Source organism: Hyla sarda, chromosome 6 (genome assembly GCF_029499605.1).
Source record: "Hyla sarda isolate aHylSar1 chromosome 6, aHylSar1.hap1, whole genome shotgun sequence".
NCBI lineage: Eukaryota > Metazoa > Chordata > Amphibia > Anura > Hylidae > Hyla > Hyla sarda.
The window spans coordinates 254,614,881-254,627,605 of record NC_079194.1 but is presented as its reverse complement, the minus strand read 5'-3'; the positions used below and the strand labels follow the sequence as shown (position 1 = coordinate 254,627,605).

General features: G+C 46.2%; 1 protein-coding gene across 1 annotated transcript in view; it reads right to left on the bottom strand.

Annotated features, from left to right (window-relative positions):
- Window positions 1-1,251: 1,251 nt before the first annotated feature.
- LOC130276938 (phospholipase A and acyltransferase 2-like) overlaps window positions 1,252-12,725 on the bottom strand; it is a 46,287-nt gene continuing 34,813 nt past the window's right edge. The window contains exons 3-4 of the mRNA XM_056526979.1: window positions 5,195-5,454; window positions 1,252-3,142 (exon numbers count right to left, since the gene is read on the bottom strand). Of these exons, the coding sequence (XP_056382954.1) occupies window positions 3,041-3,142; window positions 5,195-5,454 (362 nt within the window). The 3' untranslated portion in view covers window positions 1,252-3,040. The remainder of the gene's footprint in view (window positions 3,143-5,194; window positions 5,455-12,725) is intronic.

The following is a 12,725-nucleotide window of genomic DNA, read 5'->3' as shown; positions in this document are numbered from 1 at the left end:
CAGTATTTACCACTCAAAGTCCAGGAAAGAGGCCTCAAAGTAAACATACCATATATACTCGAGTATAAGCCGAGTTTTTCAGCACGATTTTTGTGCTGAAAACGCCCCCCTCGGCTTATACTCGAGTGAACTCTCTGGTACGTACTAAAATCACCTTATGGTGGATAACCCCTTTAAGGCTAGGTTCACATCTGAATTAGAACTCTGTTCAAAGATGCCATCACACATTCTGTTTACATAGCAGGATTTGACTGGACAAAAAAAAAAAACAACAACATTGCACGCAGTTCAAGTTAAAGGGGTCCTCCAGTGCCGAACATCCTATCCCCTATCTACAGGATAGGGGATAAGTGTCTGATTGCAGAGGGTTGGGACCCTGATCTTCTGCCCTGCACCCCAGCTCTCTCCATGCACAGAGTGACATCCACTCTGTGCACAGATTACTATTGACCACAAGCTGTGGCTGACACTCCCCTCCATGTATCTCTATGGGAAAGCTGTAGATACAGTGTTTGTGTATCTCCGGCTCTTCCAAAGAGATACTTGGAAGGATGTGTCAGCCACAGCTTTGTGCCATGGTCAATAGTAATCTGTTCACGTAGCAGATGTCGCTCTGTGCATGGACAGAGCCAGGGCGTGGGAAAGGAGATGACGGAGGGTCCCAGCGGTCGCACCCCTACCCACGATCAGACACTTATCCCCTATTTTGTGGATAGGGAATAACATGTTGGGCACTGGAGCACCCCTTTAACAGTCAGGCTTGGTGGGTTAACGTGTTGCGACTTCTGACTGTTAACTCTGTTAACATTTGTATTTTGCCATCCAGTCAAATTCTGCTAAGAAAACAAACACCAGATGGAAACCAGACAGAACCCATTAAAGTCAATAGGATCTGTTAATGTCCAGCTAATTTTTTCTACAATGAAAGGAATATGCAGCGGAGTGACAGAACAGACCTGACACAGATGTGAACATGTCCTAAGTAAAGTAGAAGACATTGATAAAAATAAGTCCCTACCATTTTTCTGACACATGACATTAGTGTTTGTTGTAGAAAATTATCAAAACGCCATATTTGTTAATGTTAGAAAACTGGTGTTAAATGTGGCCCATTGTAACACTATCACACCAGGGCCAGTTTATTAGAAAGCCAATAAAAGGAGCTTTCTGTTAATTGGGTAAAAATACAAGACACCGTTCATTAAGGCACATTATTTCTGGAAGCCTGTAAATAAGAAGAGGACCCTGGAGCATTATTATTATTTTTATTTTTTTCAAACTCTAAGGCAAACCCTTTTATCTATTAGTGTGTTTTTTGGAATGTGGCAAAAAAGTTGAGTACCTGGAGAAAACCCATGCAAACATGGGCAAAACATACAACTCAATGCTGGTGATGCCTAAAAATTATCTATCTATCTATCTATCTATCTATCTATCTACCTATCCATCTATCTATCTATCCATCCATCTATCCCAATCAGCCATAACATTTAAACCACTGACAGGTGAAGAAAATGTGTAATGTATAGGGGTACGTTCACACACGCGGATTTACAGCGTATTTTACGCTCCAAATCCGCTGTTGAAGGCCCGCTCTATGCTGGCTTCAGTGTGTGGCATCAAGGCAACATTCAGTCCTTGAATCCTGGAAGCAAATGTAAGGATCTTACCAAAAGCCATTGTGATGTCTAAATATCCATTACTGAGCATCTCCAAAATGTCAGGTCTTGTGGGGTGTTTCCTGTATGCAGTGGTTAGTGCTTACTAAAAATGTTCCAATGAAGGACAACAGCTGAACTGGTAACAGTGCCCAATGCTCAGCAAAAACAGATCCGCTCAGAAATGCATTGCCATCTATGGGGACGGCAATGCAGTCCTCATAGTCCTAGCGCTGTCGCTGAATCTCTAATGGAAATTCCGTCCGGAGCTTCCGCAGTGTGAACCTGGCCTTACTGCTGGCTATGATAGAAAGATATCAGAACACACTGTGCATCACAGGCTGCTGAATATGGGGCTGTGTAGAAGCAGACCAATGCCCTTACTTTACCTTTCCACCTTTGAGAGCACCTACATATGAGCATCGGAACTAGACCATGGAGCTATGGAAGAAGATGGCCCAGTCTGAGGGGTCCTGTTCTCTTACACCTTATGCAAATGGTATGGTATGTGCATAACACTTATGTGTGGAAGCAATAGCACCAGGATGAAATACATGAAGGCAACCTGGAAGAGGATCTGTACAATGACCTTAACTCCCGACATTTGTAAGGATGAAACGTACCACTACCTAAACATTGTTGCAGACCAAGTGCACCCTACAGTGGTAGTCCCTAAAAATAATGTCCTCTGATAGCAGCAAAATCTGCCCTAATACACTGCAAAAAATGTTTTAGAGATGGTTGACCGCAAATGTCTAGATCTAAATCTAATTGATCTGTCTGATCCATAGAGGCCGCACCTCACATCTCACTTCGCTCTTAAAGGGGTACTCTGAAGGAAACTATATATTTTCAAATCAACTGGAGCCAGAAAATTATACAGATTTGTAAATGACTTCTAATTAAAAATCTTAACCCTTCCAGTACTTCTCAGCTGCTGTATACTACAGAGTAAGTTGTGTAGTTCTTTCCAGTCGGACCACAGTGCTCTCTGCTGACACCTCTGTCCATATCAGGAACTGTCCAGAGTAGGAGCAAATCCCCATAGCAAACCTCTCCTGCTCTGTACAGTTCCAGAGGTGTCAGCAGAGAGCACTGTGGTCAGACTGGAAAGAACTACACAACTTTTATTTACTCTGAAGTACCCCTCTAAAGGACTATGACAATTTCATGGTGCTAGATATGACAGGACATCTTTCGAGGTCTTGTGGAGTCTAGGCCTCAAAAAGAGATATCTGTTTTGGAGGTAGGAGGGGGGTCCTTTATATTATGGCTGTGGTTTTCATATTATAAGTGATTGGTGAATATATTATACACTCCTTAAAAACTCATTTACAAACCACTCCCTCACACAAACAAGTTCTGACAAATTGATCTTGACTTCATTGGTTTTGTCTTCTGCTTCGTGTAACAGCAACTATGGTGGCCAGTGCTGCAACAAAGATTCCTCCTCCGACAGCGGTGTACGTGGCAGCATTAGCAACCTGAAAAACAGAACAACTGATTAATTTCTATAATGTAGAATACATTGTATTATATAAAGAATTGTAATTGCTTAAAGGGGTACTCCAGTGGAATTTTTTTTAAATCAACTGGTGCCAGAAAGTTAAACAGCTTTGTAAATGACTTCTATTAAAAAATCTTTACTCTTCCATTATTTTTTTAGCAGCTGTGTGCTGCAGAGGAAATTCTTTTCTTTTTGAATTTCTTTTTTTGCCTTGTCCACAGTGCTCTCTGCTGACACCTCTGTCCGTGTCAGGAACTGTCCAGAGCAGCATAGGTTTGCAATGGGGATTTTCTCCTGCTCTGGACAGTTCCTGATACTGGCATCAGGTGTCAGCAGAGAGCACTGTGGACAAGACAAATACATACAGCTGCTAAAAAGTACTGGAAGGGTAAAGATTATTTAATAGAAGTCATTTACAAATCTGTTTAACTTTCTGGCACCAGTTGATTTAAAAAAATAAAATAAAAAAAAATTCCCACTGGAGTACCTCTACAATACTTAAAGTGTACCTGTCAGGTCCCACGAAAAAAAAAAAATGTTACTCAGCACCTAATCCTGACCTTTTTATGCCTCTTTCACCTGTATTTACTATAAAAAATACCTCTTCTCATTAGCTCACAGTGTTAGAAATCCTCTCAGGGGAAGGGGGTGTTTCCCTCCTTGTGGTGGTGGGAGGTGATTGGTGTGTGGTGGGAGTGGGTGTGTCCCTCCTTGTGGTGGTGGGAGATGATTGGTGTGTGGTGGGAGGGGGTGTGTCCCTCCCTTGTGGTGGTGGGAGATGATTGGTGTGTGGTGGGATGGGGTGTGTCCCTCCTTGTGGTGGTGGGAGGTGATTGGTGTGTGGTGGGATGGGGTGTGTCCCTCCTTGTGGTGGTGGGAGGTGATTAGTGTGTGGTGGGAGGGGGTGTGTTCCTCCTTGTGGTGGTGGGAGGTGATTGGTGTGTAGTGGGAGGGGGGGTGTCCCTCCTTGTGGTGGTGGGAGGTGATTGGTGTGCGGTTGGAGGGCAATCGGATGCCCCCTTCTCTAGCTCCCCTATGCTGTGACATTTCACACAGTGTGCAGGCATGGAATCTCTTCCTGCATTGTTATGTGATGAACAATGAGGGAGATTTATCAAAACCTGTCTAGAGGAAAAGTTGCTGAGTTGCCCATAGCAACCAATCAGATTTCTTCCTTTATTTCTTAAAAAAGGTCTCTGAAAAAATGAAAGAAGCGATCTGATTGGTTGCTATGGGCAACTCAGTAACTTTTCCTCTCAACAGGTTTTGATAAATCTCCCCCAATGTTCTCAAAGTCATCGGCGAATAGGTACGTTTTTACAGACAATTAAAGGGGTACTCCACTGGTAAACATTTTTCTTTAAATCAACTGACGCCAGAAAGTTAAAAAGAGTTTTAAATTACTTCTATTTAAAAATCTTAATCCTTCCAGTACTTCTTAGCGGCTGTATACTACAGAGGAAGTTCTGTTCTTTTTGAATTTCCTTTCTGTCTGACCACAGTGCTCTCTACTAAAATGGACAGAGGTGTCAGCAGAGAGCACTGTGGTCAGACAGAAAGGAAATTCAAAAAGAAAAGAGCTTCCTCTGTAGTATACAGCAGCTGATAAGTACTGGAAGGATTAAGATTTATAAATAGAAGTCATTTACAAATCTGTTTAACTTTCTGGCACCAGTTGATTTAAAGAAAAATGTTTTCCAGTGGAGTACCCCTTTAATTGAATAGACTTAGTCAGAATAGGGTGGAAATAATTCTGAGGACCCACCTTCCATCTAGGCCCATTCACCTTAGGATCATTCGGAACATAGAAGGACCAGTCCATCAATGAACACAATATGGGGACACTGTACACTATTTATTTTATAATAAATATAAATGACTCCTTGTTCTATAATTACAGAAGCACCATATTAATCATTAGACAAGTATCACTAATACCAAATATTGTCCAAGCAGCTGTGTTACGTCTTGTCATCTGTAGGACACTCTTCCCACACCATTCAGTTTGTCATCAAACAATTCCCCATACCTGGTCGGAGAAGCCTTTCCCATATCGCAGTTCTGTAGCAAAGTGTTCACAGTTGGCGCTGGTAACACTATATTGCATTGGCTGATCCACCAGCTGCAGGGCTGCCCGGACTATCTTTTCTGCAGGGTAGGGTTTGATCTTCTCATCATATTTGTTATTAACCTTGTAATTGCATCCGTTTGCCACTTTCTCTAGAAGTTCTTTTCTGACTACTGCGGAGCCCCCAAAAGCAGATGACAGACTCGACCCACCTTCTTGATCTGAGAAGCGTAAGAAGAAAAGTTAATGCCATGATTCTCACTGCCAATATGATATAGCAAACATATATTAGCTATGTGATAGCCTGGAGGAGTAGGGTATATGGGAGTGTAGCTGTGCGGTTACTAAGGGTGCTTGCTTAACCCTTTCTATCCGTGACGCCAGGGTGAGGGCTATTCTCTGTATGCTTGTCCTACCGCCACCCTTCCCAAGAGCGATAGGGAGATAGGAAATAATTGATTGTCCACAACCGGAGATTTGCAGAATCTTGTCAGCACTTTTACTGAAGATTTTAGGCAATAATGAACAGGGACAGTCCATATAACAGAATCTATTAGAGCTTGACAATTAGTTGGGACCTCGTGAGTCTATTGAGCTTAGTTAGATAATTGTTGCGGTGATCCCCTGGATTTAGGGGTTTAGATTCAGTCCAGTAATCACGCTCGCGGCGTTACTCTCTTGCCTGTAGCGCCCCGGTCAGACTCGCTGACCGGGAGCGCTGCTCTGTGTCCCTCGGCGGGGATGCGATCCCCGTGGCGGGACGTGCCCGCTCGCGGATCGCATCCCGTGTCACTCACTGGCCCCATCCTTCTGCTCAGTCCCGGCGTGCGTGGCCCCGCTCTCTAGGGTGCGCGCGCACGCCGGGTCTCTCAGATTTAAAGGGCCAGTGCACCATTAATTGGTGCCTGGCCCAATTAGTTCCAAGCACTCCCTTCACTACTTAAACCCACTTCCCCTTCCTGTCCTGTCGGATCTTGTTGCCTTGTGCCCAGTGAAAGCGTTTCTGTGTGTTCCATTGCCTGTGTACCCAGACCCTTGCAGTTGCCCCTGACTACGAACCTTTGCTGCCTGCCCAGACCTTCTGCTACGTCCGATCTTGCCTTGTCCTTGTGTACCACGCCTGTCTCAGCTGTCAGTGAGGTTGAGTCGCTATCGGGTGGAACGATCTGGGGGTTACCTGCCGCTGCAAATCCATCCCGCTTTGCGGCGGGCTCTGGTGAAAACCAGTAACCCCTTAGATTCCGATCCCCTGGTACGGCCCACGCCATCACCTCACTGACACAGAGGATCCACCACCCGTGTCCTCCCTGAATTCCAGCCCGGATCCTGACAGTAGATCACAGCAGATCGCGCTACAAGGTCAGCAGTTGACTCAGTTGAATGCTATGCTGCAACAGCTTCTGCCGCAACAACAGCAACCTTCTCCTCCGCCAGCTCCTGCATCTCCTCCGCAGCGAGTGGCTGCTCCCAGATTCCGCCTGTCTCTTCCAGACAAATTTGATGGGAACTCTAAACAGTGCCGTGGATTCCTGTCCCAGTGTTCCCTACACCTGGAGATGATGTCTACATCCTACAGAACGGTCTAAGGTGGCGTTTGTGGTCAGCCCGCTGTCTGGAAAGGCCTCGTCATGGGCCACACAGCTTTGGGACCGCAACGATCCTGCCACTGCTACAATCCAGTCCTTCTTCTCAGAAGTACGTAGTGTCTTTGAGGAGCCAGCCCTGGCTTCCTTAGCCGAGACTGCTTTGCTGAATCTTGTCCAAGGCAGTTCTTCAGTGGGCGAATACGCTATTCCAGTTCCGCACCCTTGCCTCTGAGCTATCCTGGAATAATGAGGCCCTCTGCGCGACCTTCAAGAAAGGCTTATCCAGTCACATCAAAGATGTCCTGGCCGCACGAGAATTCCTGCGCATATAACCTCATCCGTATTCGAGCAGGTGATGAATGGAAGACCGCTTTCAATACCAGAGATGGTCACTTTGAATACCTAGTCATGCCTTTTGGTCTATGCAACGCCCCAGCAGTCTTTCAGGACTTTGTTAATGAAATTTTTCGGGATATGCTGTACTCTTGTGTGGTAGTCTATCTTGACGACATCCTAATTTTTTCCTCCAACCTAGAGGAACATCGCCTTCATGTTCATCAAGTGCTCCAGCGACTACGCCAAAATCAACTTTACGCCAAAATTGAGAAGTGTCTATTCGAACGCAGCAGTCTTCCCTTCTTGGGTTACATTGTGTCCGGACAAGGTATTCAAATGGATCCTGATAAACTTTCTGCGATAATGGATTGGCCTCGTCCCACTGGCCTGCGAGCAATCCAAAGATTTCTCGGATTTGCAAATTACTACCGTCAATTCATTCCCCACTTCTCCACCATCGTTGCTCCTATTGTAGCACTGACTAAGAAAAATGTTAATCCGAAATCCTGGCAGCCACAGGCGGAGGAAGCCTTTAACCACCTCAAAGCCGCCTTCTCCTCTGCTCCAGTCTTGTCCAGACCTGATCCTCAGAAGCCCTTCTTCTTAGAGGATGACGCCTCCTCTGTTGGAGCCGGAGCTGTTCTCCTACAAAAATCCACTAAAGGAAAAAATGTCACTTGCGGATTTTTCTCCAAAACCTTTTCACCTCCAGAAAAAAATGATTCCATTGGAGACCGTGAACTATTGGCGATTAAGTTGGCTCTTGAGGAGTGGAGACAACTGTCACGATTCGGCTGGCTGGAGGTGGATCCTCTGTGCCAGAGAGGGATTGGCGTGGACCGTGCTGGTGGACCGGTTCTAAGTTGCTACTGGTATTCACCAGAGCCCGCCGCAAAGCGGGATGGTCTTGCAGCGGCGGTAGCAACCAGGTCGTATCCACCAGCAACGGCTCAACCTCTCTGACTGCTGAAGATAGGCGCGGTACAAGGGAGTAGACAAGAGCAAGGTCGGACGTAGCAGAAGGTCAGGGCAGGCAGCAAGGATCGTAGTCAGGGGCAACGGCAGGAGGTCTGGAACACAGGCTAGGAACACACAAGGAAACGCTTTCACTGGCACAATGGCAACAAGATCCGGCGAGGGAGTGCAGGGGAAGTGAGGTATAAATAGGGAGTGCACAGGTGAGGATACTGATTAGGCCTGCTGCGCCAATCAGTGGCGCAGCGGCCCTTTAAATGGCAGAGACCCGGCGCGCGCGCGCCCTAAGGAGCGGGGCCGCGCGCGCCGGGACAACACAGACGGGGAACGGGTCAGGTACGGGAGCCGAGATGCGCATCGCGAGCGGGCGCGTCCCGCATCGCGAATCGCATCCCGGCTGGGAGTAATATCGCAGCGCACCCCCGCTGACCGGGGCGCTGCGAATGAGAGCGCTCCGGGGAGGAGCGGGGACCCGGAGTGCTCGGCGTAACAACATTTTCTGGAAGGATCCCTTCACCCCATCACCATTTATACAGATCACTAAAATTTGTCTTATCTCCAATCCACCCAGCGGCTAAATCCTCGCCAGGCTAGGTGGTCGTTGTTTTTTTGCCCGTTTCAACTTTCAGATCCATTTTCGTCCCGCAGACAAGAATGTCAGAGCTGATGCTCTATCTCGTACCACTGATGCCTCTGAAGCCGAGACCCTTCCTTTGCACATCATTCCCCCTGAGTGCCTGATCTCTTCTGCTCCTGCTTCTCTGGTACCTGTCCCTCCAGGTAAGACTTATGTTCCTCCCTGTCTTCGCCTCTGGATCCTCAAATAGGGCCATTCCTCCCTTCTGGCTGGTTACGCTGAAATAAAAAAGACTTTACAGTTGATTGCCAGACACTATTGGTGGTCCTCCTTGGAAAAGGATGTGACTGATTTCGTACGAGCCTGTACAGTTTGTGCACGTGACAAGACCCCTCGTCAGAAACCTTCTGGTCTTCTCCATCTGCTGCCGGTGCCTGAACAGCCTTGGTCCCACATAGCCATGGACTTCATCACTGATCTTCCTGTATCCCATGGCAACACTGTCATCTGGGTGGTAGTTGATAGTTTTTCCAAAATGGCTCACTTTACTCCGCTTCCAGGCCTTCCTTCTGCGCCACAGTTGGCGAAGCAATTTTTTCTGCAGATCTTTTGTCTTCACGGGCTTCCTACGCATATCGTCTCGGAGAGCTCTCTGCAATCAATTAAAGATAAAATTCAATTTCTCGTCCTCCTACCACCCGCAGTCCAATGGACAAGTGAAGAGAGTAAATCAGATCCTTGGTGACATTTTGTTTCCTCCCGCCAAGATGATTGGGTCGACCTGTTACCCTGGGCTGAATTCTCAGACAATTTCAAAAACTCTGAGTCATCCGCCAAGTCTCCGTTCTTTGTGGTGTACGGCCGTCACCCTCTTCCCCCCCTCCCCATCCCCACTTCATCTGGAGTTCCTGCCGTAGATGATTTGACCCTGGACTTCTCTTCTATCTGGAAGGAAACTCAAAAGTCGCTCTCACTGGCCTCTTTTCGCATGAAGAAACATGCGGATAAGAAGAGAAGAGCTCCTCCTGTCTTTGCCCCTAGTGACAAAGTGTGGCTCTCTGCCAAATATATTCGGTTTCGTGTCCCTAGCTACAAGTTAGGTCCTCGTTACCTTGGACCATATAGAGTCAAAATTTAAATCAACTATGTCTCCTACAAGCTCCATCTTCCTCCTTCTCTTCGTATTCCTAACTCCTTTCATGTATCCCTTCTCAAACCTCTCATTCTTAACCGCTTTTCCCCCAAGGTCACCGTTCCTGCTCCTGTCACTGGGTCCTCTGACGTCTTCTAGCTAAAAGAAATCCTCGCCTCCAAGGTCGTCAGAGGTTAAAAAAAAATCTGGTTGATTGGGAGAATTGTGGCTCCGAAGAGAGGTCTTGGGAGCCCGAGGACAATATCCTCGACAAGGAGCTCATCCATAGGTTCCTGGGCTCCAAAAGAGGGGGAGACCTAAGAGGGGGGGGGGGGGGTACTGCTAGTCCGGCATCCAAAAGAGCAGCAACCCAAGAGAGCGATAATTGGCTACAGCTCCCTTATTGGGGCAGGGGCTGGACTAAAGCTTACTGGTCCATGCAACTGTCAATCTCCTGTACAGAGAGTTATGGGTAAACATGTGGCCCAAGGACCTCCAAAGGTCCTCCAACATACCATAGAAGAATTAACATGGTCACATGACCGAAGGTCCGGCGACACTAACAAGGTAAGTAGACTAATATACATTATATTAAATATACACAATATTAAATATATACAGAATAGCATTATGAAATTAGAGAAGGAGGAGGCAACTAGGGGCTTTTCCACCTGGGGGACCCTACCTGAACGTAGTAACTCTGACTTTGGGGACCACTACACAAGGTACGGTATGCAATACCGGGACACCACAGATGGATCCATCTTTATACTTTATCTAGGATGATTTCCTAAGAATATTGGAGGGGAATTTACTATTTCTTATGCACCACATTTTTGTCCTATCATTTGCTATTAATAAACACTGTATGGGCTACTCTTTTTCGACATGTTCATATTCAGAGGTTTAGCTCCAGAAAAAGGGGTATGCCTAGAATGATGTATATTTTGCTGATTAATCTGCTTATAAAAAGGCTAATTTCTGGCACAATTTCTGGCACAAGCCACACAAAAAAGCAGAAGAGGAAATAACTATGTAAATGTGACCAACAGAAAAAGTACTGAGAAAACTGCAGTGAAAAAAATTGGCACCAACAACTGAACGACACACATATATGTCCAGGTGGAGAAGGAGGAGGTGATATCCCAGCGTGGGTCACTAATTGTGCATCATGTCTCAAGATACAAATAGACAAAGGAACATAGAATGAAAATAGAAGTCTTGAATTCAAGCTGTATTAACGGAGATCCCGATACCGGTGACTTCTGCAGGGAGGCGTAGGTGGATTAGGGGGTGGGGGGGCTCAGATGGCGGCCACGGTCCGTATCGCGCCAGATGGCCTGACGAAGCGCACATTGGCGCGATACGGACCGCTGCCACCGTCTGAGCTCCCCCCTAATCCACCTTCGCCTCCCTGCAGAAGTCATCGGTATCTGGACCTTCGTTAATACAGCTTGAATTCAAGCCATCGTGTGAGTGTTGCGCTTCTATTTTCTTTCTATCTTCCTTTGTATGTATTTCGTATCTGGACAGGAATTTACTAACCAACGTGCACCAAACTAATAAATACCACAAAAAAAAAACATCTCACACAATGCAGTTGGCGTGTCAGACACAGCGTACAATAGTAAATTCCCTCATTACCTTTAGCTTTCAACATATATCTGTAATGTAAACTTTAGATACATCTAAATTAAACAAGTAGAAAATTGGATGATACATGAGTGATCTTGTATCGTATGTAATAGAACAGAGCTTCCTACTGGAAACAGTCAGCAACACAACATAGCACAATGTACTGCATATTGAGAATATTACCAATACAACCTACTAGTTATATTGTCATGAAACAGGAAATAAAAAAAGTCTCTCCATCTTTCTACAGCTCTACATATATACAGTACTACAAAGTCTACACAGAATATACGTTCAGATGTTTGCAAGTTTTTCTTGTTTTATGTACGGAGCATTTCTTATTGCTTCTAGAGAAAATAACTTGCATGGAAATGGCCTATAATAGAACATGCCACATCAGAAAAACCTCGGCATGCCTTGTACAGTCAAGGTCCCATATACCAGAATATGAACCCTATCACCAGGGCTCAAGTCCTGCAGGAACTCATGGGAACTGCGTTCCTGCACTTTTTCCACAGCAGGAATACAGTTCCCATGAGTCCTGCAGGGCCAGCCCTTAAAGGGTTACTCCGCCCCTAGACATGTTATCCCCTATTCAAAGGATAGGGGATAGAATGTCTTATTGCGGGGGTCCCGCTGCTGGGGACCTCCGCAATCTCAGCTGCGGCACCCCAAATATCCGGTGCATGTAGCGAACTTCGCTCCATGACGGATGACTGGTGATGCAAGGCAGAGGCTCGTGATGTCACAGTAATGCCCCTTCAATGCAAGTCTATGGGAGGGGGCGTGACGTCACGAGCCTCTGGCGCTGTACCCAACGCTCTAAACAAATGCCAGGAGCAGCAGGGAGAACGTGGGAGACATCTTATCCCCTATATTTGCCTATATCAGATGTCTATTACCCCTTTAAGTGGAAATCTACGGTGAGTTCCCACCCTTTTTTTCCCCAGGACTTGACCCCTGCCTATCACTTATCCACAAAAACAGGGCCATATTACTGACATGTAGATATGCTGTTAACACATGTGCCTAGACAGTCATCAGAGTTTCATGGAGATGAGTCCTCCCATGGGGATTAATATAGGGTTTGCAGCAGTCTCAGGTGTAATCACGCCCCATAGTTAAGGGCTCCTTCAGGGTCCATCACCAAAGATCTAAGGCTAGGTTCAGACTACGGAATTTCCGCTGGAATTTTCGCTTTGAAATTTCTGGCAGAAATTCCGCTTACTATAATGCATAGTGTAGTGAATG